General features: G+C 44.2%; 1 protein-coding gene across 2 annotated transcripts in view; it reads right to left on the bottom strand.

Annotated features, from left to right (window-relative positions):
• The window catches only part of TAF4B (TATA-box binding protein associated factor 4b), a 351,422-nt gene that overhangs the window by 177,743 nt on the left and 147,904 nt on the right, over positions 1-25,775 (bottom strand). For both annotated transcript variants that reach the window (XM_069220053.1, XM_069220052.1), the window contains exon 9: positions 25,401-25,506. In XM_069220053.1, coding sequence (XP_069076154.1) covers positions 25,401-25,506 — 106 coding nt within the window. The remainder of the gene's footprint in view (positions 1-25,400; positions 25,507-25,775) is intronic.

The raw sequence follows: 25,775 nt of genomic DNA, 5'->3' as shown, positions 1-25,775 counted from the left end.
GCAAAGCATTATGGGTCCAATTTTCTCCACGGCAGTGAATATTGTATTATTGTCTGTGCCGGGAGAGCTGCTTTCGCTTCAAGGATTTCTTTTACTAGAGCATTCACCAGTTTCAAGTGTTTTAAGGGGAGATTGAACAAGAAATGACCCTGATTAGGTAACTGACAGGCGCTCCAATACCACTGTGTACCTGTTCGCGCTATGAGTTCCATGGCCGCCACGCAGCACAAAGGGGAGAGACAAAAGAAATAGTACACCCACTCTGAAGTATATCGGCATTTGTGCAATAATTGATGTAACAGGGGCAGACTGCAAGGCGTGACAAAACAGCCTCAAGGCAGGACAAAGGTAAAGCATTTACGAATGACATCAAGTGATTTTTGAAGGGCAAGCCCACGAAGGAGTGAAAGTGATGGGCATGACATTGGCGTCGTTTAAAGCCCACAATACTTACAACAGATCAAAGCACTTGCATGCTCAACTTAAACATTTTTTTTTTTTTTTTTTTAACAGAGGATCACTGGAAGGGGGGAGGCGTAGGAAGGGGAAAAAAGCAAACCAGGGAGAGAGTAACACAGGAGTGGGGAGCGAAGCATAAGATGGATGGAGAGACCAGAGCGTGAGGAGAGAGGGTTTGGTGGAGGAAAAGCAAATGAAAGCTAAGTAGGGTGGACAGAGAAGCACAAAAGGGAGAGAGCAAAACAGAGTTGGGGCTGCATTTAGCAGGAGAGAAGCACATGAGGGCGAGAGCTGGAAAACACTTGTACTTTCTAGGAGTGCTTAACTAAAAAGAAAAACAGTTCCCTAAAAGTGAGCATTTCTTCTGAGTACAGGTAAATATAGGAAGCTGTAATCTAAGCCCTTTGCAGCCACCCCATGACGGACATTAAAATTGTATCCAGTACTGGTTTATACTTCACTTCATTCAGGTACTTGACATTTTGTTTCCTCACTGGACAGTCAAGACTCTGTCCTGCTCAGTAATTTATAAAGTAGTCACACTCAAAACGTGACAACTCGAAAGCTCTGAGAATGCAAGATTTTACCATAGACCCACACAGGGGTAGTGTGTAATAAGGCAATACAGGACTCTGCTCATCTGTCTACCTCATATACAAAGGCTAACAGCAAATTGCTTCCTCAGCTCCTAAGTCTCCATCATTCTACTAATTCTACCCCCCCCCCCCCCCAACCACCCAATACCTTTCTATTACCTTCTTCTCGCCTCACCCCCACTTTTCATTCTCTGGCTTGCCTCCTTTCATCTTTAATGTTTGTTTTCTCACCTCTTGCCATTTCCTCTCATACCAGTGTTCCTATTATTCCTTCTAGTATTACATTATTTCAGCATAAACAGTATTAGTCATTCTTTCCTGTCAGCTGAGGAGATCTTCCTCATCCAGATGATAAACCCATTCACTACTCAAAAACTGAATGTCAGAACCCCTTCTTATAGTGTTCACTCACTCTGTGCACCTTCTGTACCTCATTTTTCAAAGATTATCACTAATGAAGAGGGAAGAGTGGGCCCTCATTGCTGACAAATAGCCGTAATTTTTATCTGTTCATGGGATGGGGATTATTTTGGAAACACGTTAATAACTATGAAAAGCACCCTCTAATTTCCTAATTACAAGTCTAGCTATGCAAACTAATACAAGAAACATTCTGGCATATAAATTATTTTCACAGACCACATGCAACGTGAATTCAACTTTCAACTACTGTATATCCATGAGAAGGTTGAAAAAGGAGGACTGGGGAAGTATGGTGATGATGCAAACATATTTATAATGAAAGCTCCCCTAACAAGCAAGTTACATGCCTTCAGCAACGCTCTTTCAGGTAGAGATTTTATCAAGCCACAGATTCCTCACATTTTGAAAATTACCCAGGCTTCGGGCTGGATCTGAAAACGTTTTAGCAGTACCTCCACTTTCCGGTAGGTGGCAATGTGTGGTATAGCACCGGCGCCATTCCGTTCAGGAAATGAAGTGCACAGCCGGCATACCCGCATGTGCTAATGTCAGCTGCTTTCGAAACTGTACACTCGCCCAGACAGGGGGCCACAAAAGCAAAGTGGAGTAACCAGTATGTAGATTCCTTGACTTGGGATCTTATTAATGGGACAGAATCCAACCACAGAATAGGGAGGATAGGTGGAAAATCTGCCAGCAGATATAACCTCTACTAAAGAGTGCTATCAAAGGTAATGAACTTCATCTTCTGATAGAGACTTATAGCTGTTTGCAGGTGGGTCTGTGGGTGGATTGAAACCAGGAAGGCCTGCAGTACTGAACGGGCAGAATGTCCCTCTCAGCAGTGCTGACAGTCAAGACCTTAGTGAATATATGGAGGGATACCCACAAAGCTGCCTAGCTAACGTCTAGGACATAGACTACGTGCGGTAACTCAGTGGTAGCAGATTTCACCCTGGTAGTATGAGAACGCAGTCCTTCTGGAGGCACCTTTTTAGCCAATGCATAGCAGAATTTACTGCAGAGCACATCCCAACTGGAGAGGGTTCTCTTCTGCACTGCCTTACCCTTTTCTCCACTCCAGACTACCCCGCAAATGCCTGATCGTTCACCTGTTGTCTCAACCATCTGATAAGGATACTTGTGTTCGTAGAACCAGTTTGTCTGGGAAGGTGGTGGTGTACGGCAGGTGCACAAAGAGCCTGAAGCTCACTCACCTGCAATACTGATGTAAAGGCTACAAGAACACTTTCATGAGGGTGAGAAGCTGCAAGGAGGAGCGGTGAAGCAGCTCGAAAAGAGAACACATCAGGAACAGAAGGACCATCTTAAGAGTCCAGTGTGAAATGACAAAGGGGTATGGAGGAAACAAGTGTTGTAAACCTTTCAAAAAGTACCTAGCAAGTGGAGATTTAAACAAATGGGACTGATCCAGCAACCACAGAAAGGCAGAAACAGAGAAATGCAAAAAGTATCCTTTAACTGTGCCCTGAGGATGGTCTTGCTGATCTACCGACAAAATAAACAACAACACATCAATTAACTTTGCTTGGCAGGGTCCATCTGCTGATTACTGCACCAAGCTACAAATCTGCCCCAATGATAGGAGTATATAGTTTTTGTTGAGGCATGTCTGGCTGTCAAGATGACATCAACCCTATCCAGAGTAAGGCTGAAGGTGTTCAGCTGTCACTGCTCAATACATAAGTATGAAGGTGGAGATTGTGCAGTCCCAGGTAGAGAACCCTGCCTTGCTGCTGCAACAGCAGATCTTCCCGGAGGAGTACCCTGATCAGAGAACAAATGCTCATGCCCAGGAGTTCTAGATACAATACTCTTTGTACCCAATCCAAAGCCATTAGGATGACTTGAGCCCAATCTTCTTGAGAAGATGGAGCATGAATGGTATCAGGGAAAAGGCATAAGAGTCGAAGGTTCAATTCGAGGCAGAACAAGTCTCAGAGCAAGAAATGCCTTAAAAATAACAATCCACTTAAGCGTTAACATTGCCCTTTCTTACTAGTGGCTAAGAGATCAAGTCAAGGTTCTCCCCGTCATGGAAGATATTTTGTGTTACCTCAGAGAATCAACCACCACTTGTGACCTGCTAGACGTCAACAGCTGAGCTTGTCCGCCACGGCATTCAAAGAGCCTGTCAGGTGCTTCACCACCAGCAAGATCCACTGGAGGTCCAGCTATTTCCAGAGGCACACAGGGTCTTTGACTCCACACCGCCCTGCTTGTTGCAAAACATGGAAGTGGCCACCTGTGCCAGCCTCCCTTTTACAGATGGAAGGATTTCAACACTAAGTGGATGGTCCTGAGCAACAAAAGGTTAGTATGGAGCTGGGACTTAGCCGGAGAATAGAGACCTCTGATTTCCACTGCTTTCAGATAGTTGCCCCATCCCAAAAGCGATGCATCAGTCACCATTGTCAGCTCTGTGTGGGGAAGGAATAGGGTTTGCAGCTGACCTAATCACATTGAAAAAATCCCTTTGGTGCTGGGCCCACTAAGACTTCAGATCCCACTGCAGAGAATACATATGCCACCTGGCATGTTAGACTAGCAGGATGCAAGATACCATCAGTCCCTGCAGCCTCAAAGTCTACCTGATTGAAATCCTGGTGCAAGGGTAAAAGTACAGAATCACAGCCTGAATGTCCTGGACTCTTTCCTAGGGAAAAGGCACAAAACCAAACAGTATCTAGAATGGCTCAGAAAAAGGAGCATTTCAGAAGGAATCGGTTGTGACATTGGCATGTTGACAGTGAACCCCCATGATGACAGGAGGTTCGTCATAGTCTAAAGGCGGCTGACCACTGCCTGTGCCAAGCCTGCATTCAACAGCCCGGTCATCAAGGTAGGGAAAGACTGGTTCTGGCCATCACCGGAGAACCCAGTTGATCGCAGCCACACATGGCAAAACTTCTGTGAATGGCTCGCCTGATGGAAATCGGTAGTGTCCAAGCCACAACGGATTGTCAACATGGCCCCATCACAACCATCTTGGATGGCCTAGGTAAGGACAGGAGACCATGGTGGACTTGAGCCATCAAGTCTCAAAATGCATTGAAGTAGGGACCTAGGTGGCAGCTGGCATTAACTGAATGAAGAGCCAGGCGGGTAGAAGTGAAATCTTGCTTCCCAAACGCCTGCACCACTAAGCTTTCTGGTGGGGTAGGGTGGTGTTGGGGAGGTCACTGATATGACAACGCATGGTCACTCTGTGCAGGGCGATTGAATCTCACTATTTAGCTACAGACTGGAGGGCAAGAGCTAGGCTGAGAGGCAGAAGAGGCTCAACAGATGTCGCCCACAACGGAAGGGCTTCGGTCAAAACATTAGCCTTCACCTCTAAGGAAGGGAGCAGGAGGTCAAGGACTTCAGCCGTCCTATCCATTACCATAGCACAGGTAGTGGATCCTTCAGTGCCTCAACCACAGGGTTAGAGATGGCCTGTTTCAGGGAAGTTAAAGACAAGTAGCCTCCTGCAAACCCTTTAAACCAATGGTCATCTTGATAGGGCTGGGTTAGCTCATCATCCACATCATTATCATTGTCAGTCTGTGTCAAAATGTGAAAACAATGACAAAATCGAAGAGTCTAAGAGGCAACAAAAGAGCGCTCCGGTTCAAAGTCAAGTGGCACAGAAAGATAGGAACTGACGGTACTGTGCTCTAGTGGAGCCTATATAGGGTCTGCATGTCATTTACAGAGTGGAACTGCATCAGTGCCAGGGGGCAAAGGTACTGCTGAAAGGATTCCAGATCCAGTCTAGCAACTAGGGAATATTCAAAAGGTGAGGAATCTGCGGCTGAAGTCCCTTTCAGAAATATGTACAGCACCACCTGGCCATTCCTATTATTGACTGTTGTTTATCTCAACCTCTATGTGGGAGCATATCCCCTCTAGTATTGTTTTTGTACTCCCTAAACAACAATTTGTAATTGAAGAATATCTCCACCTGTGTAACTGCTCACACAGTGAAAATTATATTCTTCAAGACATGGTTATAACATATTACAATAAAATATAAGTTCAAAACAATCAGCAAAATGTTTTCTCACATAAACCCAGTGTTCAATATGTTAAAACAAACTTTCACATATCCACACACGCAGAATTATTTTGAGAAGTCAAAGCAAATGTCAGCGTAGCTGAGCCCCAGGAGCTGCGTACACTATTTTATACAAGTCGCGCTCTGTAAAATTATAACCTTGTCTTGCTGGATATGGATTAACCGGCAGAGAAGGAAAGTGCAGCACACAAAGTCCTCCCTGTGAATCATCCATTTATTTAAGGGCTTGTTCAACCGCACCCTAACTGTTTCAATGTTTAGTTTTCTTTAAAAAAATAATAATAATAATCAATAAGTATTGAACCGATTTACACCAAATAAAAAATAAAAAGAAAAGAAACTCTTTCTGGACCAAGAGCTACATTTCTGCCAAATCTGGTGCAACTCCATCCATCGATTTGGGCTGTAGTTGTGTCTAAAATCCATATGGGAATTATAATGGGAAATACAGGTTTTTAACACCCCCCTCCCCCGCCCCCTTTACTCAACTCCCGCTTGACGGATCACCCTGAAACTTCCCACATACAACAAGATTCACTGGAACACTTTTTTGGGAAAATATCATGAAGGTTTGTCAAACGGCACGAAAGACCAGACAAAAAACACTTTGCCAATGGAAACATGGTCCTAAATATAGCCACCCACATATTTACATAAATAAAGTACTACAACAGCTACAGGCTTCTGGGGAGGAGGGAGGGCGCATGTGAATCTGCAGCACTACATGCCAGAAACAGATGTCTACTGGGTAAGTGACATTTTACCTTCAATGACATGTGTAGCTGCAGATACACATGCTTTGCATAGACTGAAAAACAGCCCCCTCCTAAAGTAAGCAGTGGCTAGCCTGTAAGAGTTGGAGTAACTTGAAATAATGTTTTAAGTACTGCTTGATCAACATTTGCTTGTTGGTGAGATAACATATCCACACAGTTCTGTTTAGTAAATGTGTGTGGACTATGTGGCTGTCTTGCATATTTCTGCCATTGGTATATTTCCTAAGAAATCAATTTAAGCTCCTTTCTTTCTATTAGAAAGTGCTTCAGGAGTTACTAATAGCTTCTTTCCTTTTTTCGGTTTAAGATAGCAAGTTTAAATATATTTTACTATCCATCTAGCTAATCCCGGTTTTGAAGTAGGATTGCCTTTACGAGGTTGCTGAAAAGCCACAAAAAGGTTAGATTTTCTGAAATCTTTTGTTCTATCTATGTAATACATGAGAGCTCTTGACATCAAGAGTGTGAAGAACTCTTTAAGCAACTGAATCTGGCTGTGGAAAGAAGACTGGCAATTCCACTGATGTGAAATGGTGAAACCACTTTGGGTAGGAATTTTGGGGTTTGTCCTAAGTACTATTTTATTTTTGTGAATTTGGAAGAAAGGTTCTTCTAAAATGAATGCTTGAATTTCACTAACTCTCCTCAAGGAAGTAACTGCTACTAGGAAAGCAACCTTCCATGAGAGAAATTGAAGAGCACAAGAATGTGCGGGTTCAAATGGTGGACCCATACGCCTTGTGAACACGATGTTAAGATTCTAGGAAGGAGCTGGTGGAACTGTAGGAGGAATAACTCTTAAGGCCTTCCATAGAAGCTTTTATGACAGAAATGCTAAACAAAGAGGTATGCGGTCTGTTTTGGAGGTAAGCTGATATTGCTGTTAAATTAATTTTAATAGATGAGTATGCAATATTTGCTTTTTGTAAGTAAAGCAAATAACAGACAATATCCTGTACTAAAGCTTTAAGTGGATCAATGTTTTTGGGTTGACAAAAACATACAAAACGTTTCTATTAAGCCGCATAGCACTGTCTGGTTGTAGGTTTGCGTGCTTCCCTTAGAATGTCCATACATTCTGGTGGAAGCTGTAGCTATCCAAACTATATGACCTCAGGAGCCAGATCCCCAGTATGCTCAATCACCAGGTTGAGCATACCGACATTGGGATGCCTGATTTGACTTTTGTTCTGAGTCAATAGATCTGGTCTGTTTGGGAGCTTGTGATGAGGTTCTACAGATAGATTCATTAGTGTTGTGTATCAGTGTTGACGTGCCCACGTGGGAGCTATGAGTATCATTGTGAGGGAGGTGTGACGGATCTTGTTGACCAGAAACGGAATTAGTGGGAGAGGGTGAAAAGCATAAGCAAATATCCCTGACCAATTGATCCATAGAGCATTGTTTTTGGATTGAGGGTGTGGGCCCCTGGATGCGAAGTTTGGGCATTTTGTGTTTTTGCTTGTTGCGAACAGGTCTAGGTCTGTGTTCCCCACATGCGAAAGTACTATTGAATCACTTGTGGGTGAATCTCCCATTCGTGTATTTGTTGATGAGTATTGCTTAAGAGGTCTGCTAGCTGAATGTGTATCCCTGGGATATACACCGCTAGTAATTTAATGCAATTGTGAATTGCCCATTTCCAAATTGTCTGTGCTAGAAGGGACAATTGAGACGAGTGTTCCCCCCTGCCCCGTTTTTGCAGATAATAAATTGTGGTAATGTTGTCTGTCCTTATTAACACTGTTTTGTATGTGATCTGTGTTTGAAAAGCTTTGAGTGCTAGGAACACTGATAGCAACTCCAAGTGATTTATGTGGTAAGTTTGTTAAATTCAGTCCCATTCTCCTTGAATAGTAAGATTGTTGAGATGGGCCCCTCAACCGGTCACTGATACATCGGTGGTAATTATGGTCTGTGGCACAGGGTCCTGAAATTGCCGCCCTTTTAATAAGTTGGTGGAATCCCACCATTGCAGAGAGTGGTAAGTCTGGTGGTCCAACAACACTAGATCTGAATGTCACCCTGTGCATGAGACCATTGTTGCGAGATACACTGCTGTAGCGGTCTGGTGTTTAGGCGTGCATTGGGTACTATTGCTATGTATGATGCCATCATTACCAATAGTTTCATAATTAACTTCACTGTTTAAGTGTGGTTGTATTCAAGTTGAGATATGAGATTGTGAAAAGCTTGAATTCTCACTGGTTTTGGGTATGCTTATGCTGATTGAGTGCTCAATTGATCCCAGATGTGGTTGTATTTGTGCTGGCTGCAGGAGAGATTTTTGATAGTTGACTGTGAATCCTAGGTTGTGTAGGGTGTCCACTGTATTCTTTGTGTGCTGTTGACAGGTTTGAATTGTACTAGCTTTAATGAGCCTTTCATCCAGATACAGAAAGACAAGTATGTGTTGTCTTCTGAGGAATGCTGCAACCACTGCTAAGCATTTGGTGAATACCCTTGGTTCTGTTGTTACTCCAAAGGGTAGTACTTTGAATTGGTAGAGCTTTCCTGCTATAACAAATCTTAGAAATTTGCGATGTGCTGGATGTATGAGAATGTGGAAATAAGCATCTTTTAGATCTAATGCTGTCATGTAATCGTGTTTCTGTAGCAGGAGAATGATGTCCTGTAGAGTGACCATGTGAAAATGTTCTGACAGAATGTACTGATTGAGGGGTCTGAGATATAAGATTGGTCTGAGAGTACCATCTTTCTTTAGTATGAGGAAATATAGAGAATACACTCCCGACTTTTGTTGGGATATAGGTACCATCTCTATGGCACCTTTGAGTAGAAATGACTGTATCTACGGTTTTAATAAATTGAGATTTTCCAGAGAAAGTTTGTACAAGCGAGGGGGAATGTTTGGTAGATTAGAGATAAGTTCTAGGCAATAACCATGTTGGATAATTGAGAGAGCCCATTGATCTGTAGTAATGTTATGCCATTGTAGGTATAAATCTACCAGTCTCCCTCCCACAGCAGATGCATGCTCTGTGGGGATCTGTAAAAAGTCAATGTTTGGTTGAGGAACTTCTTCAGGTGGTTGATTTACCTTTCCCTCTATAATTATTTCCTCTGTAAGAGCCTCTGAAGGAGTCTCTGTTGTACAAATGTGGCCCTTGTTTCTGTTGGGATGTGGATGGCTCTGATGTTGATGGTGTGAAACAGCCCCTAAACTGGGGCCTGTGAAAAGTTTGAGTAGGCGTAGTGTAAAAGGCACCCATAGCCTTAGATGTATCAGTCTTTTCAGCTTTTCTATGTTTGTATCAGCTTCTGGCCCAAATAGGTGTTGCTTATCAAAGGACATATTCAACACTGCCTGTTGTATTTCTGGTTTAAACCCTGAAGTCCTTAACCATGTGTGCCTTCTAATGAGGAGGTTCTAGACTTACCATGATCTCTTACATCAGGGACTACCTTTTACCTTGATGCATGAACAATTGACAGATCTCATATCCACCTTCTGTTACGGTTCTCCATCTCAGACTTCTTTTAACCAACTAGCCTTGAAAAAGTCACCTGTTGTGACAAAACATGTGTTGGCTGTGATTGTGGAACGATACTCATCTTGCTACTTTGACGTCCATATTTACAAATAGAAGAAACCTACACCAACCAAACTCATCTGGATGATTTGTTGATTATGAACTATTTTGGAGTGCTGCATTATCTTTCAAAAATAAACTGTGTGGGCCCAAAAAAACATTTTTGGGACACAATGAACTGTGAGCCCCTCCCAGTGCCATTTACCCTATGGGCAACTTTTCGGATAGTATAGTGCTAGTAACATGCTTAGCATATTCCTGCTGCCATTTAGTTTTAGGCTTGGACTTCTGCAATATATTTTCATTCGAAGGAGGTTCTTGAGTCACGAGATGCAATGTGACTCCTACTCTTGTTGTACATTGCACATGGGCACTGACAACATGTTAGATTGTTTTCTGCACAGCAGGTGTGCAACTGTATGGCGTATGAATGAAAAAATATAGTTTATCAGTGCAATGTATAATAAAAGCATCTAGAGTAAATAGCTATGAAACACTGCAGGCGCATCTAGGGAGGAGGGTAGGTGCATGTGAATCTACAGCACTACATGCTACAAACAGATGACTACAGGGTAATGTAATGATGTAGAGAAACCTGCTTAGCACAGATTGAATAGCAGTAACCTGCAGCTGCAGTGGCTAGCTCATGGATGATGCAGATGTGTGGAATAATGTTCTTGATATTGCTTGGCCAGCTATGGCCTGCTGCTGGGTCACTATGTCCACACAATGTTTGGTAAACGTATGTGGCTTTGGTCATGTGGCTGCGTTGCAAATATTCATTAAGGAGATGCTGACAAGGAAGGCAATGGTGGTGCTTTTTTAGACTGTACCCTGGAATGGAAATGGAAAGGGCACTAAATATCCTTTTGGACATAAGGTATTAAGTTTGAATGTATTTGACAATGCAGCTGGCTATGCAGGACTTGGAAATGTTCTTGCCCTTGTGAGGTTTCACAGAAGAGACAAATAGTTGGTTTGATTTAAGACATGTTTCAGTCCCATCTAATAGAGACCCTTAAATAACTACAGTGTGTGCATTCATCTACAGAGAAAAGGCTTTGTCAAGAACACGGAGTTCTATGGTTGATTAAGATGGAAAGGTACTTCCTTAGGAAGTGATTTTTGTTTGGTCCTGTGCACCATTCGATCCTTGTGGGGCCTTAAATGGTTCTTGGAAGGTTAGGGTTTGCAGAACACTAATGCACCTGAGGGATGTGATGGCAACTCGGAAGGCTACTTTCCATGAAAGGAACTGGAGAGGGAATGAGGGCATAGTCTCAAATGGTGGATCCATAAGTTTGCCAAGAACTATGCTGAGGTTCCAGAAAGGGGGTGGGGGACTCGGGGGACTGAAGGAAGTATGACCCTTTGTAGTCCCTTCATAAACTACCACTGGTATCAAGAACAAAGATGTACGGTGTCCATTTTGCAGGCAAGTTGGCCGTCGTTGGGTGAAGGCAGATGGATGTGTAGTCGAACCTTGCCTTTTGCAAGTGGAAAGGGTGCGTAACCTATTCATCCACTTCGGTGATTTAAAGGGTAGGACTTATTTGCAATGCATTAATGGACAAATCTCTTCCACTTAGCTTCATAACAGGCATGGGCTACAGCATGTCTGGGCACTTTAAGTATGATCATCTTCCTATGGGAGGTGTATGCAAAATAATGATAGAAAAAAAAAAAAAAACACAACCTCCTTGCTCCTGCCAAGCCAGAAATCCTACTGCTAAACCATTTGCTAAAAAGATCCTAAATACAGGGCAAGCAGGAAGAGGCGGTGGTGCTCGGAGTACTCTGGAAAAGGCTTTGTGTCAAGCTTTAAATTGGAGAGGTCACAGCATGTCCAAGCATAGTAACAAAGTAACCTTCTTCAGCATAGAATGCTGCCCCTTCACTACAGATCACGCAGGCACCACCAGCAGTACTTCAATGCTCTGTTAGAGTGCAGCAAGCTCTTAGGGAGGGTTTACTTTGGATACTGCCTTGACCTCCGAACACTTCCATAGAGTCTTGTTTAACAGAGGTGTTCCTGCGTAACTCATGCTTACTGAGGGGGAACTATGAAAAATACAGACTTTACAGTAAAAATACAGGCTAGTGCTATGCAAGGGACTAACTATCTCATAATTAAGCCACTACTTCGGTTTACCTGATCCCTTATCAACTACATGTACTTGCGTATTTAGTTTGCAATTCCTGCTTAGACTAATGTGTTAGCAGGACTTTGTGTACACTGGATATGGACAGTGGTGATGTAGGTTATGTAAACATGATACACAATTCCTTAGGAGGCAAAAACTGTTTTTTTTTTTTTTTTTTATATTGGAGATTAGACCACAATATGCTCCAGGTCGTGAAGAGGTAACCTTTTTGTAATTGATATGCTTCTATCACTGCCAGTTGGAGCCATTCCAGTTGCTACTTATATGGTAGACCTAGGACTGAAGTAGTCTGTTTTGTCCTGTGTACAGGATAAGGGTTAACAGGCGGATTCAGTGTTGTAGTGTTCTGCTGTATTAAATAGGATCTTGTTATTCCGGTCCTGCCTGTGAGTTAGTCGTATTTGCCTTGTGTTGATGGCAGGACTGCATTCCATAATTTGGCAGTTTTATTGTAAAGCAGGTAACATCTATGGTTTCTTCGAGTAGGGTGGCACGACTATGTGAGCGCCCAGCCTGCAAGTATAGCGCTCTTTTTTGAGAAAAACTTCTGTTTGATATGTCCATTAACTCTAGTTTCAGGTAGGAAAGACAGCTCTTCACCATTCTGCTGAATCTAGGTTGCGTACTGTTAGCCCGTATCTTTGCCTTAAAAGGAGTGCTGGTATGAATACAGATTACTTTTCATAACAAAAACGTATACTTATCAAAGTACCTTACCAAAAAACAAAAAAAATCCGAGTTTAAATGCAAACCGTTGGGGAAAAAAAAAAAAAAAAAAAAAACACCAGGGTCGGATCATGTGGGAAAAAAAAAACTGGAATGCATTCAGTGTATTTTAAAACCATTGAACTAGCGAAATGAGCACATGAGAAACTAGTAAAGGGTGGTAGTTACGCAGAACATAATTTGTGTTTCAATGCCTCTTAAAAGAGACGACAAAAATCACAGCATCCACGGCGCATAAGGTGAAGAGCGGAACAAGTAAACTTAGATTTCCGTTCTGAAAAATAGCTAACTCCGTTACTGCACATTTTCCCCAGTGACGGAGCCCGAAAGACGGTAGTTTGTGTCATTTTAAGGATCTCCCGCTGCTTTAAACCTTCCGGGATCCTCCTAGAACTTGTAAATCCCGACCCCTGAAATCAAAGATATCCTGCACAAACTACAAATATTCTGTTTATAGATTTTCTAGAACCATTGGGTGAATCGCTGGCGCACCCTGGTGTTCACAGAGTAAACGGTCAGACAATTCTGCCGCAGTTGGAGGTTTGCGTTTGATAGGATTTTCTTGACCGGAGTTGTAAGAGTACCAAAACCAGTCAGCGGGCTGTACAGGACCGAAGATGCTAGATGCTCGTGTTGTTCACTAAAAACAGATTCTAGGTGCGATATCCTCCACACAACTAAATGCGCGATAGAAACAAATACCAGTAACACCGGAGTGGGAAACGAAACTAGCCCTGGCAGAACTTTTTAGACCAGTCCAACGTCGCGCAGAGTTGAGAGCCTTGCGGTCTCTGGTGTTGCTGGGGTGTAGAATATTGGGAAAAAGGGGGGCAAACGTGCATCTTACAAAACGCTTTGAATATATATATTTTACAAATACATAGATGCTTCTTTTAAAGGCAAGTTTGAAGTGGAACTATCTATTATTACTGTCTGCCACAGTGTAAAGGAACATTACCTCTTAATAGCAGTGATTATTTGCACAAGGGAAAATTATGAGCACAAATGTGGTGTCGCCAAAGAAGCAAAGGGGTTGATGCAAAACAGTATTTTACTGTGGAAAGAACAGCGGTCTCCTCAGGTACCTCGGCCTGAATCGACATCGCTAGTACAGTAACGAGACCCGGTTCGCCTTTATAATTGCATTCACTGTTATTCAGGTAGTGAGACAGAACAGAGCTCTCACAGGGCCCACCTCCACTTTGTTTAGCAGCGTGCATATAATCCCAGTACTGAGCGAACCACAGAGGCCTCCTAATGCGCCTCACCTCTTAGTACTGGGATACAAGTTCATGACAAGAAGCAAACAAATGGCTCTTACAAGACGCATTTATCTCTGAATGAAGCAACAGCCTACCGGGACGGAGAGCTATGCACAGCTCCCAGAGCATGTCTGTTTCTCAATGTATGCTGAAATCTTAGTGCGGAAAATTCTGCAATTTCAGCCGACAATGTTTTGTATGGTAATGAAAATGTCACTTACCCAGTGTACATCTGTTCGTGGCATCAGTCGCAGTAGATTCGCATGTTCTGCAATAGCTCGCCATCTGGTGTTGGGCCGGAGTGTTACAAGTTGTTTTTCTTCGAAGAAGTCTTTCGAGTCACGGGACCGAGTGACTCCTCCTTTTGTCTCCATTGCGCATGGGCGTCGACTCCATCTTCGATTGTTTTTCCCCGCAGAGGGTGAGGTAGGAGTTGAATTGTAGTAATAGTGCCCATGCAATGGAGTGACTAAGTATGCACTTATTTAAGGTTGAGATGATACATATATAAATAATTGAAGGTAACTTCCAAACTGCTACAGGCTCCCGGGGAGGCGGGTGGGCACATGCGAATCTACTGCGACTGATGCCACGAACAGATGTACACTGGGTAAGTGACATTTTCAGTTCGATGGCATCTGTCGCTGTAGATACGCATGTTCTGCAATAGACTAGTAAGCAGTTATTTCCCCAAAAGCGGTGGATCAGCCTGTAGGAGTGGAAGTAGTCTGAAATAATGTCCTTAATACAGCTTGACCTACTGTGGCTTGTTGTGCGGATAACACGTCTACACAGTAGTGCTTGGTGAATGTGTGAGGCGTAGACCATGTGGCTGCCTTACATATTTCTTGCATTGGGATGTTTCCTAGAAAGGCCATGGTAGCACCTTTCTTTCTGGTTGAGTGTGCCTTTGGTGTAATGGGCAGCTGTCGTTTAGCTTTAAGGTAGCAGATTTGGATGCATTTAACTATCCATCTGGCTATACCTTGTTTTGAAATTGGGTTTCCTGCATGAGGTTTTTGAAATGCAATAAAGAGTTGTTTAGTCTTTCTGATGTTCTGTGTTCTGTCAATGTAATACATTAATGCTCTTTTGACATCTAATGTATGTAGTGCCCTTTCGGCTACGGTATCTGGCTGTGGAAAGAACACCGGAAGTTCCACTGTTTGATTTAGATGGAACGGTGAAATAACCTTTGGCAAAAATTTAGGATTGGTCCTTAGGACGACTTTATTTTTGTGTAGTTGTATAAAAGGTTCCTGTATAGTAAACGCCTGAATCTCGCTTACTCTTCTCAGGGAAGTAATGGCGATGAGAAATGCCACCTTCCAGGTTAGGAACTGTATGTCGCAGGAGTGCATGGGTTCAAATGGTGGACCCATAAGTCTAGTTAGGACAACATTTAGGTTCCATGAAGGAACAGGTAGTGTTCTTGGTGGTATAATTCTCCTAAGGCCCTCCATGAATGCTTTAATGACTGGTATTTTATATAGGGAAGTTGAATAGGTAGTCTGCAGGTATGCAGATATTGCTGCAAGGTGAATCTTAATGGAAGAGAAAGCTAGGTTAGATTTTTGTAAGTGAAGCAAGTAACCCACTACATGTTCTGGAGTTGTGTGTAATGGTTGTATTTGATTAATATGGCAGTAGCAAACAAACCTCTTCCATTTACTTGCATAGCAGTGCCTGGTGGATGGCCTTCTTGCTTGTTTTATGACTTCCATACATTCTTGGGTAAGTTGTAAGTGCCCGAATTCTAGGATTTCAGGAGCCAGATTGCTAGATTCAGCGATGCTGGATCTGGGTGTCTGATCTTTTGGTTGTGCTGTGTCAACAGATCTGGCCTGTTGGGCAATTTGATGCAGGGTACCACTGATAGGTCTAGCAGCGTTGTGTACCAGGGTTGCCTTGCCCAAGTTGGTGCTATCAATATGAGTTTGAGTTTGCTTTGACTGAGTTTGTTTACCAGGTAAGGAAGGAGAGGGAGAGGAGGAAAAGCGTAAGCAAATATCCCTGACCAGTTCATCCATAGGGCATTGCCTTGGGATTGTTTGTGTGGGTATCTGGATGCGAAGTTTTGGCATTTTGCGTTCTCCCTTGTCGCAAACAAGTCTATCTGAGGTGTTCCCCAGAGTTTGAAATAAGTGTTCAGTATTTGGGGGTGAATTTCCCATTCGTGGACCTGTTGGTGATCTCGAGAGAGATTGTCTGCGAGTTGATTTTGTATCCCTGGTATAAACTGTGCAATTAGGCGAATTTGGTTGTGAATTGCCCAATGCCAAATTTTTTGTGCTAACAGGCTTAACTGCGTGGAGTGCGTCCCTCCCTGCTTGTTTAGATAATACATTGTTGTCATGTTGTCTGTTTTGACGAGAATGTATTTGTGAACTATTATTGGTTGGAAAGCTTTTAGTGCTTGAAAAACTGCAAGAAGTTCTAGGTGATTGATATGCAGTTTTGTTTGATGTACGTTCCATTGTCCTTGTATGCTGTGTTGATCGAGGTGTGCTCCCCACCCTGTCATGGAAGCATCTGTTGTTATTACGTATTGTGGCACTGGGTCTTGGAAAGGCCGCCCCTTGTTTAAATTTATGTTGTTCCACCACAGAAGCGAGAGGTAAGTTTGGCGGTCTATTAACACCAGATCTAGAAGGTGACCCTGTGCTTGAGACCACTGTGATGCTAGGCATTGTTGTAAGGGCCTCATGTGCAGTCTTGCGTTTGGGACAATGGCTATGCATGATGACATCATGCCTAGGAGTTGTAATACCATCTTTGCTTGTATTTTTTTGTGTTGGATACATGCGTTGTATGATGGTGTTGAAATTTTGAATTCTTTGTGGACTTGGAGTGGCTACTCCTTTTGATGTGTCTATTATGGCTCCCAGGTATTGTTGTACCTTGCGTGGCAGAATTTTTGATTTTGTGAAATTGACGGTGAACCCTAGTTTGAAGAGGGTTTGTATGATATGATTTGTGTGATTTGAGCACTCTATTAACGAATGGGCCTTGATTAGCCAGTCGTCTAGATATGGGAACACATGTATTTGCTGCCTTCTGATGTGTGCAGCGACTACCGCTAGACATTTGGTAAAGACTCTTGGTGCGGTTGTTAATCCGAAAGGCAGTACCTTGAATTGGTAATGTATTCCTTTGAATACAAACCTTAGGTATTTCCTGTGCGATGGGTGTATTGGTATATGGAAATAAGCATCCTTGAGGTCTAAAGTTGCCATGTAGTCGTGCAGCTTTAACAATGGCAATACTTCTTGTAGTGTGACCATGTGGAAGTGGTCTGATTTGATGAAAGTGTTGACTACTCTGAGGTCTAGGATTGGTCTCAGTGTTTTGTCCTTCTTTGGTATCAGAAAGTACAGTGAGTAAACTCCTGTGTTTATTTGTGTGTTTGGCACTAATTCGATTGCATTCTTTTGCAATAGTGCCTGCACTTCTATCTCTAGGAGATTGGAATGGTGTGTTGTTAAATTTTGTGCTTTTGGTGGTATGTTTGGAGGGAACTGTAGAAATTCTATGCAGTAACCATGTTGGATAATTGCTAGAACCCAAGTGTCTGTAGTGATTTTTTCCCATGCTGTGTAATAATGACCTATTCGTCCCCCCACTGGTGTTGTGTGGAGGGGGTGAGTGACATGTGAGTCACTGTTTAGTAGTAGGGGTTTTGGGGCTTTGGAATCTTCCTCTATTTCTAGGGAATTGCCCTCCTCTATATTGTCCCCGAAAACCTCCTCTATACTGTCCTTGGTAACTGGACGGTGTGGCTTGTGAGGTGCTGGCTTGTGTGCTTTGACCCCGAAACCCCCCTCGAAAGGGCGTTTTACGGAATGAGCTGTAATTCCCTCTGCTCTGCGGGGAGTAGAGTGCGCCCATGGCTTTGGCAGTGTCCGTATCTTTTTTGAGTTTCTCAATCGCTGTGTCCACTTCTGGACCGAACAGTTCTTTTTCATTAAAAGGCATATTGAGAACTGCTTGTTGAATCTCTGGTTTAAATCCAGACGTTCGGAGCCATGCATGCCTTCTGATAGTTACAGATGTATTAATTGTCCGTGCAGCTGTATCTGCAGCGTCCATGGAGGAGCGGATCTGGTTGTTGGAGATGGCCTGTCCCTCCTCAACCACTTGTTTTGCCCTATTTTGGAAGTCTTTGGGCAGATGTTCAATGAGATGTTGCATCTCGTCCCAGTGGGCTCTGTCATAGCGCGCAAGTAGTGCCTGGGAGTTCGCGATGCGCCACTGGTTTGCAGCTTGTGCTGCGACTCGTTTACCAGCTGCATCAAACTTGCGGCTTTCTTTATCTGGGGGTGGTGCATCTCCAGATGTGTGAGAGTTGGCCCTTTTCCTAGCTGCTCCTACAACAACAGAGTCTGGTGGCAGCTGTGTTGTGATGAAAGCCGGGTCCGTAGGAGGCGGCTTATACTTTTTTTCCACCCTTGGTGTGATTGCCCTACTTTTGACCGGGTCCTTAAATATGTCTTTTGCGTGCCGGAGCATACCAGGGAGCATAGGCAGGCTTTGGTAGGAGCTGTGGGTGGAGGAGAGTGTGTTGAACAAGAAATCATCCTCGACCTGTTCTGAGTGGAGGCTTACGTTGTGAAATTGTGCTGCTCTAGCCACCACCTGAGAGTACGCGGTGCTGTCTTCTGGTGGAGATGGTTTTGTAGGGTATGCCTCTGGGCTGTTATCTGACACTGGGGCGTCGTATAGGTCCCATGCGTCCTGGTCTTGGTCACCCTGGCTCATGGTGGTGTGAGCTGGGGAGTGTGATGGTGTTTGTGCTGGTGAAACGTTAATCACGGGCGGAGGAGAGGATGGTGGTGTAACTCTTTTCACCACTTTTGGTTGTGGTGCTTGTTCCGTCTGGAACTCCAACCTTCTCTTTCTCCTAATGGGGGGAAGGGTGCTTATTTTTCCTGTCCCCTGCTGAATGAAGATACGCTTTTGCGTATGGTCCGCATCAGTTGCTTGTAGCTCTTCCTCAAACCTATGCTTCTGCATTTGGGAGGTTAGCGAGTGCTCTTCTGTATAAGAGCCTGAAGCTGGGTCGCTTGCAGTTTGTTTCGGCGTGGAAACTTTGTCTGCGTGTTTTTTCGGCTCAGAGGTGACTTTTTTTCTTTTCGGGGCCGAAACCTCTCGGCGTCGATCTGTTTCGGTGCCGCTGTCTCGGCGTCGAGCCGTGTCCACACCGGCATCTCGGTGTCGAGGCTTGTCTCCAGCACTTTCTCGGTCCCGAGAAGGCTGCGTGCCGGTGTCTCGACCGGAGTCGGACGATCTCGGCACCGTTTGGGCCTTTTTCGGTGCCGACGGTCGGTCACCGATTTTATGGGTTGAGCCATGGCCTGGTGGCAGTGGCGTCCCTTGGGCCTTGTAAATGTTTCTTTGTGTGGTTTTCGACGTCTTACTCACGGTTTGTGTATCGTCGAATCCTTCGGAGTCTGAGTCTTGGATCGAGAAGGTACCTTCCTCTTCCTGTTCCTCGAACTCCCGTCGGGCTGTCGGTGCGGACGCCATTTGAAGTCTTCTGGCTCGACGGTCTCGGAGTGTTTTTCGGGACCGGAACGCACGACAGGCCTCGCAGGTGTCTTCGCTGTGCTCAGGTGACAGGCACAGGTTGCAGACCAAGTGTTGGTCTGTGTAGGGGTATTTATTGTGGCATTTGGGGCAGAAACGGAAAGGGGTCCGTTCCATCGGCGTTCCTCAGCACGCGGTCGGGCCGACCAGGCCCCGACGGAGGATCGAAAAACTACCCCGAAGGGCACCGGAGCTCTTCGATCTTCGATGCGGTGTTGAATGTAAGTACGCCGATCCCGAACGCAACAATACCGACGAAAATCTTCCGAAATTAACTATTTTTTCTGTTCCGAAACTCGGAGCGACAGGAACACGTCCGAACCCGATGGCGGAAAAAAAACAATCGAAGATGGAGTCGACGCCCATGCGCAATGGAGACAAAAGGAGGAGTCACTCGGTCCCGTGACTCGAAAGACTTCTTCGAAGAAAAACAACTTGTAACACTCCGGCCCAACACCAGATGGCGAGCTATTGCAGAACATGCGTATCTACAGCGACAGATGCCATCGAACCTGTAATTATCATTTTGCTTCGGCTGAGAACAACAAGACGCCAAATGCTCGTGTGCAACTCAATGCCGATAAAACAACCACTTCTTTAATTCACGTTGACTGGTAACAGAACCCTGTTTCCGATATTAAACCATTTAAGATTCACCTTTATTCATGTTGTCAAGTTTACTTTCGTCTTCAGCAGATTTTTCATTTCATGGGGAAATAACTACGGATAGAAAAAAGGCGCTCTGCCCTGGGATGAGTTTCGAACTGCTAACCTGTCAGCTACTGAACGCTGCAATGTCATGAGCCACAGTCGCTGTCGGCTAAAAACAAATGTTAATGTTGCTGCAAAGACCACATCAAGGTCTGCAGAAACAGAGGCATCACTTCTACACCTACGCGCAAAGCAGGTGTTTCACTGTAGACTATGCGGAAGTGGCTAGAGCCCCTCTTTTGGATGCAACTGTACAGTCGAGGAACCCGCAGAACTGATGGCCGTGTTACTCGACTCCCTACAATCAAGATAGACCTCACTCTTAATGCAATTATGAGCATATCCACCTTGCCTTCCCGAAAGTCTTGCCACCCGCTTAGAGCGAGTGCCTTGCCGGCACCTCAGACGAGACTGAATTTTAACAGAAGGCACGTTCCAACAGAGATATTACAAGGTAACTGAAGGACACCTTAGATAACCTACTTTTAAGTAGCAACTAACAGTTAAGGGGTTTTCCTAAAGAATCGTTGCAGCAGTAGTAAGAAAGACTTTCCAGTCCAGAGAGAGCAACAAGTTTTCATGTTTATTTTGTCCTTTGGATAAGTAGGCCAGTCCCCTACAGCACAAACCCTTTGGATGCCGATTTACAGGGAAGGAAACTGTCTGCAATTGAGGTAATATTCGTCTCTATATGTTAATGCTGTTCAAACTTGTATTTATGGTTCAGTAACCCCTTCAAACACCCAATGTTTTCTATTTTTTGTGCTTTTAGCCTCCTTCCAGTTAGTGACACAAATGGATGTGAAACTAACGCTGTATCCCGGAAAGCTATCCATTTTTGAAAAGTAGACACAATTATGAATTCACCAAGGGGTCATTTGTGTAGATCCTACAAGGTTTTCCTATGGAAAATAACAGCTGAAATAAAATTAAAAAAAATTGAAATTAAAGTGAAAAACCCCCCCACAATTTTTCTCCACGTTTTACTCTAACTTTTTCCTGCAATATCAGATTTTCTAAAGTAATATACAGTTATGTCTGCTGGGCTCTTCTGATTGCGGGGATATAGTGGGCTTGTAGGTTCATCAAGAACCCTAGGTACCCAGAGTCAATAAAGGAGCTGCACCTTGCAACGGGTTGTCATTGTATACCTGGCATACATCAATTCATTTGCTGAAATATAAAGAGTGAAAAAAAGGTATCAAGGAAACCTTTGTATTGCCAAAATGGGCACAAGATAAGGTGTTGCGAAGCAGTGGTTATTTGCACATCTCTGAATTCCGGGTGCCCATACTAGCATAGCATGTGAATTTCAGGGCATTTCTCAAAAATACTTTTTTTTTTTTTAGTTTTTTTTTAAACACACTGTCCTACATTTGGAAGGAAAAAATATAGAGAAAGACAACGGGCAATAACACTTGTTCCTAGCTATTCTGTGTTCCCCCAAGTCTCCCAATAAAAATGGAACCTCACTTGTGTGGGTAGGCCTAATGCCCGCGGCAGGAAACGCAGCATGGACACCTCACATTTTTACATTGAAAATGGATGCGTTTCTTGGAAAGTGCCTAGCTGTGGATTTTGATCTCCACCTCAGCCAGCACCTAGGGAAACCTTAGATACCTGTGCATTTTTTTAAAATTAGGCACCTAGGGGAATCCAAGATGGGGTGACATGTGGGGCTCTCGCCAGGTTCTGTTAACTAGAATTCTTTGCAAACTTCAATTTGGCCACACGGCGGTCCCCCAAGTCTCCTGAAAAAACTGGTACTTCACTTGTGTGGTTAGGCCTAGTGCCCGCAAAAGGATATGCCCCAAAACACAATGTGAACACATCAAAATTATCAAATATAAAACTTTTTTTTTTTAACCCAGAATCCCCAGCAAACCACAAGTTTAGCTAAAAAAAAAAAATTCTGTGTGGGGACACCGCACCAGCACAAATTTCCTACCACCCAACGTTCACCCTCAGTCTCCTAGTAAAAATGATACCAAAATGAGGTGGGGGAACCAAAGCAGGTCCAAATGGGCTGTCTGGAAAATAATGTTTTTAAGCTGACAAGTGGGGCAGAATTTTTATCGCTATAGATGCAACAATGCTGGGTGGTATGAATTTTGTGGATTCCTGCAGATTCCAGAAAGTTCCATCACAAAATGTGGGATAAGTGTGTGATTTCCAGCAAAGTTGGAGGTTTGCAGGGCATTGTGGGTACGAAAATGGTACAGGATGCATGGTAAGGACACAACCCTGGATTCACCCAGGCGTTTGTTTTTCAGATGTCTAGGTCTCGTAGATTTTTTTACATGGCAGCGTCCCAAAGTCCAAAAAGTGTAGCCCTCACCATTCCAAGTGGGACGATTTTGTGAGTTAGACAAGCTCTCATGGCCCAAATGTAAAACCAAAATCCAAAATAATCAAATGTCCTCTGGCAGGAGACGTGGAAACAAAGTTGAAGAAGAGTCTTCTTCGTTGTAGCAGCGTTTGTCGGTTCCTGGAGGATCCAGTCGCGGTTACAGTGGCCTGAAGTCAAAGCAGAGGAGTCCTGCTGGAATCTTACAAGCTGAATCGGAGGACCCACCCAAGAGAGAGACCCTAAATAGCCCTGAAAGGGGGATTCCTCACCTAACCAGGTAAGCACCTACCAGGAGGGGGTTCTGGGTGACTGAGTGGCCAGGCCAGACAGGTGACGTCAGAGTTCCTTGCCAACCTTGGAAACAAGATGGCAGAACCCAGGGACCCTCTGGAGGAGCCCTGGGCACCACCCCAGGGGTGGTGTTGGGCAGAGGAGTGGTCACTCCCATTTTCATTGCCCAGTTTCGCACCAGAGCAGGGACTGGGGGTCTCGGAGCTGGTGTGGACTGGTTTATGCACGGAGGGCACCAAATGTGCCCTTCAAAGCAAACCAGTGGCTTAGGGAGGCTAACCCACCCCCTCCTCCTCAAAGCCAGTCACACCTATTTTCAAAGGGAGAGGGTGTCCCCTCTCTCTCCCAAAGGAAATCCTTTGTACTGCCTTCCTGGACTTGATCAGATCAAGCGCAAGAGGGCAGAAACCTGCCTGAGGGGTGGCAGCAGCAGGGCTGCCCAGAAAACCTTGTAAGACTGGTGGTAGCAATGCTGAGGGTCCTCTAAGGAGCCCCCAGAGTGCATGGAATCATACTTCCAATACATGCAACAGTATTTGGGTATGATTCCGACATGTTTGGTGTGAAACATGCCTAGATTCGGAGTTAACATTATGTGGCTGGACATAGGTAGTGACCTATGTCCAGTACACGCTTAAAATGGTGTGCCCGCACTCACAAAGTCCAGGAAAGTGGGCCTGGAGTTTGTGGGGGCACCTCTGATAGTGCTCTGTGGGTTTATTGTGCTGAGAAGTTTGATACCAAGCTTTCCAGATTTCAGTGAAGCCACCATGGTGCTGTGGAGTTCATAATGACAAACTCCCAGCCCATGTACTTTATATTATCACACTTCACTTACAATGTCTAAGGATGGACATAGACATTGTAGGGGCATATTGCTCATGCAGCTATGCCCTCACGTGTGGTGTAGTGCACCGTGCCTAAGGGCTGAAAAGCCTGCTAGAGGGATGCCTTATCTATGCCTCAGGCAGTGGTTTGATGGCATGGCACCCTGAGTGGTTGCCATGTTGACTTTGCCTTTTTCTCCCCACCAACACACATAAGCTGCAATGGCAGTATGCCTGTGCTTGGTGAGGGGGGCCCCAGGGACGAGAAGGAGTGGTGATGACTCCATGAGCTGTCTCAAGACCTTCCTCTTGAGCGAGACCGGGAGCGACACGGAGTCAAGCACTTGACCGCCATAAAAGATTTAGGGACGGCTCACTCAAAGCCTTCGGGTTCACGGCCGGCACTCGGAGCACGACTTCGGGTCATGGTCACGCTCCAGACACAAACAAACCAGGCGTGGGTCTGTCATCAACATCATGCAGATACAGCCTTCCCAAGGCTTGAAGCCAGTCTTACGAGACATCTGTTGAGGCACCAGAAAGTCCAAAAAGACAACAAAGGTCAAATTTGATCAAAAATTTACCCGGGTTGCTCTTCTCCAGATCTGCGCATGGTACGGAAATAAACAAACTGACGTCAGCGCGCCGGGGTGGCACTTAAGTATGACCGTGATGTCATCATAACGACCACAACGCCTACAACAAAGGCGGAGTCGACAGATGCCACTTGACGGCATGCAGGGTACTGCTCGAAGAAAAATCTACAGATCCAGTTAGACACCTGGGGGAAGTTCTAAGGTAAGGAATGTGCAACTAGAAGCATATCAGATGGGGACTTGTATAGTGATTTTTAACAACTCAGAGAAAAGAGAACACCACAACCTGCCCTGTTGGGTCCACTTTGGGGATGCAGATTCTACTAACATTACACTGTTACTCATAGCAACAAGGTTAGATGCGGATTTGAACAGTGGGAAAGCACCCTATAATCGAAGTATTAATGATAGCATTGCAGAAATAGGGATATGTTTCTAAAAAGATGTGTCAAATTGTATTCCATTCTGTATGTTAAAAAACAAGAAATACCCTCTCTCTCTTGAAGGTTCACCCCCTCACCCCCTTCAACATTCTGGTTTTCTTTGCATCACTCACTCTCAGGTGCTATTTTCCTTGTGTTTTACTTTCCTTCCCTTTCTCGTTCTCCCTTTGCCTGAGGCACTTGAAGGGGATACTAAACAGTAGTATCAGAAGCTTAGTAGGCTGCAGGTATGACTGGTCACTGGAGGCTAGTATCTAAAAGTACTGGAAGGCAGCACTAAGAAGTCTGGTGAATCAGTGAGCCACTATGTCCACTATGTATAGCTACTAATGCTTAAGCTGTAACATAGTATAGGAGACACTGTGGCACAGTACAAGTTATGGGTTTATGTTTAGTAGAGGCTATTTGCAGAGAGCAAGTAATACCTAGCAATCGGTCATAATTTTTAATATTTGCAAACCATCGATGGCAATACATAAACACAAACATATTTTTGAAAAGCATAAGACTTCCGTGGGAAGACAGCATTCAAAAGACACCAAAAAATAAGTTACCTGAAGGAAGTCATTCCATTCTCCTTAATATTATTCCTTTGAGGACGAGGTGCTTGAAGTGAAAGAATCTTGTTTCCTGGAAGTGTAATCTGTTTCAGGATTGACCCTAGAAAAAGAAAAGATTTTTTAGAGCAATGTCTTTGCAAAAATGTTGCTTACTGTGCAAACATATCTAGATTCAGTTGCATTTACTAGCCTAGTTTATGTAACTGTCAAGCAGCTAAAATATCTTCAGTGCATATAGCTGTGTGCATGTAGTGTCCATGGATATAGCAGAAGCTTCCCAATTACAGATTGCTGATCAGTTTTCTTGACCCCATGTAGTATAATTGAAACCTAACAAATAAATATAAATGTTACCATGAAAGCACTGTA

The sequence above is a fragment of the Pleurodeles waltl genome, chromosome 2_2 (assembly GCF_031143425.1).
Source record: "Pleurodeles waltl isolate 20211129_DDA chromosome 2_2, aPleWal1.hap1.20221129, whole genome shotgun sequence".
In the NCBI taxonomy this organism is placed as follows: Eukaryota; Metazoa; Chordata; class Amphibia; order Caudata; family Salamandridae; genus Pleurodeles; species Pleurodeles waltl.
Note: the sequence above shows the minus strand (reverse complement) of the source record. Positions and strands in the feature narration are given on the sequence as shown.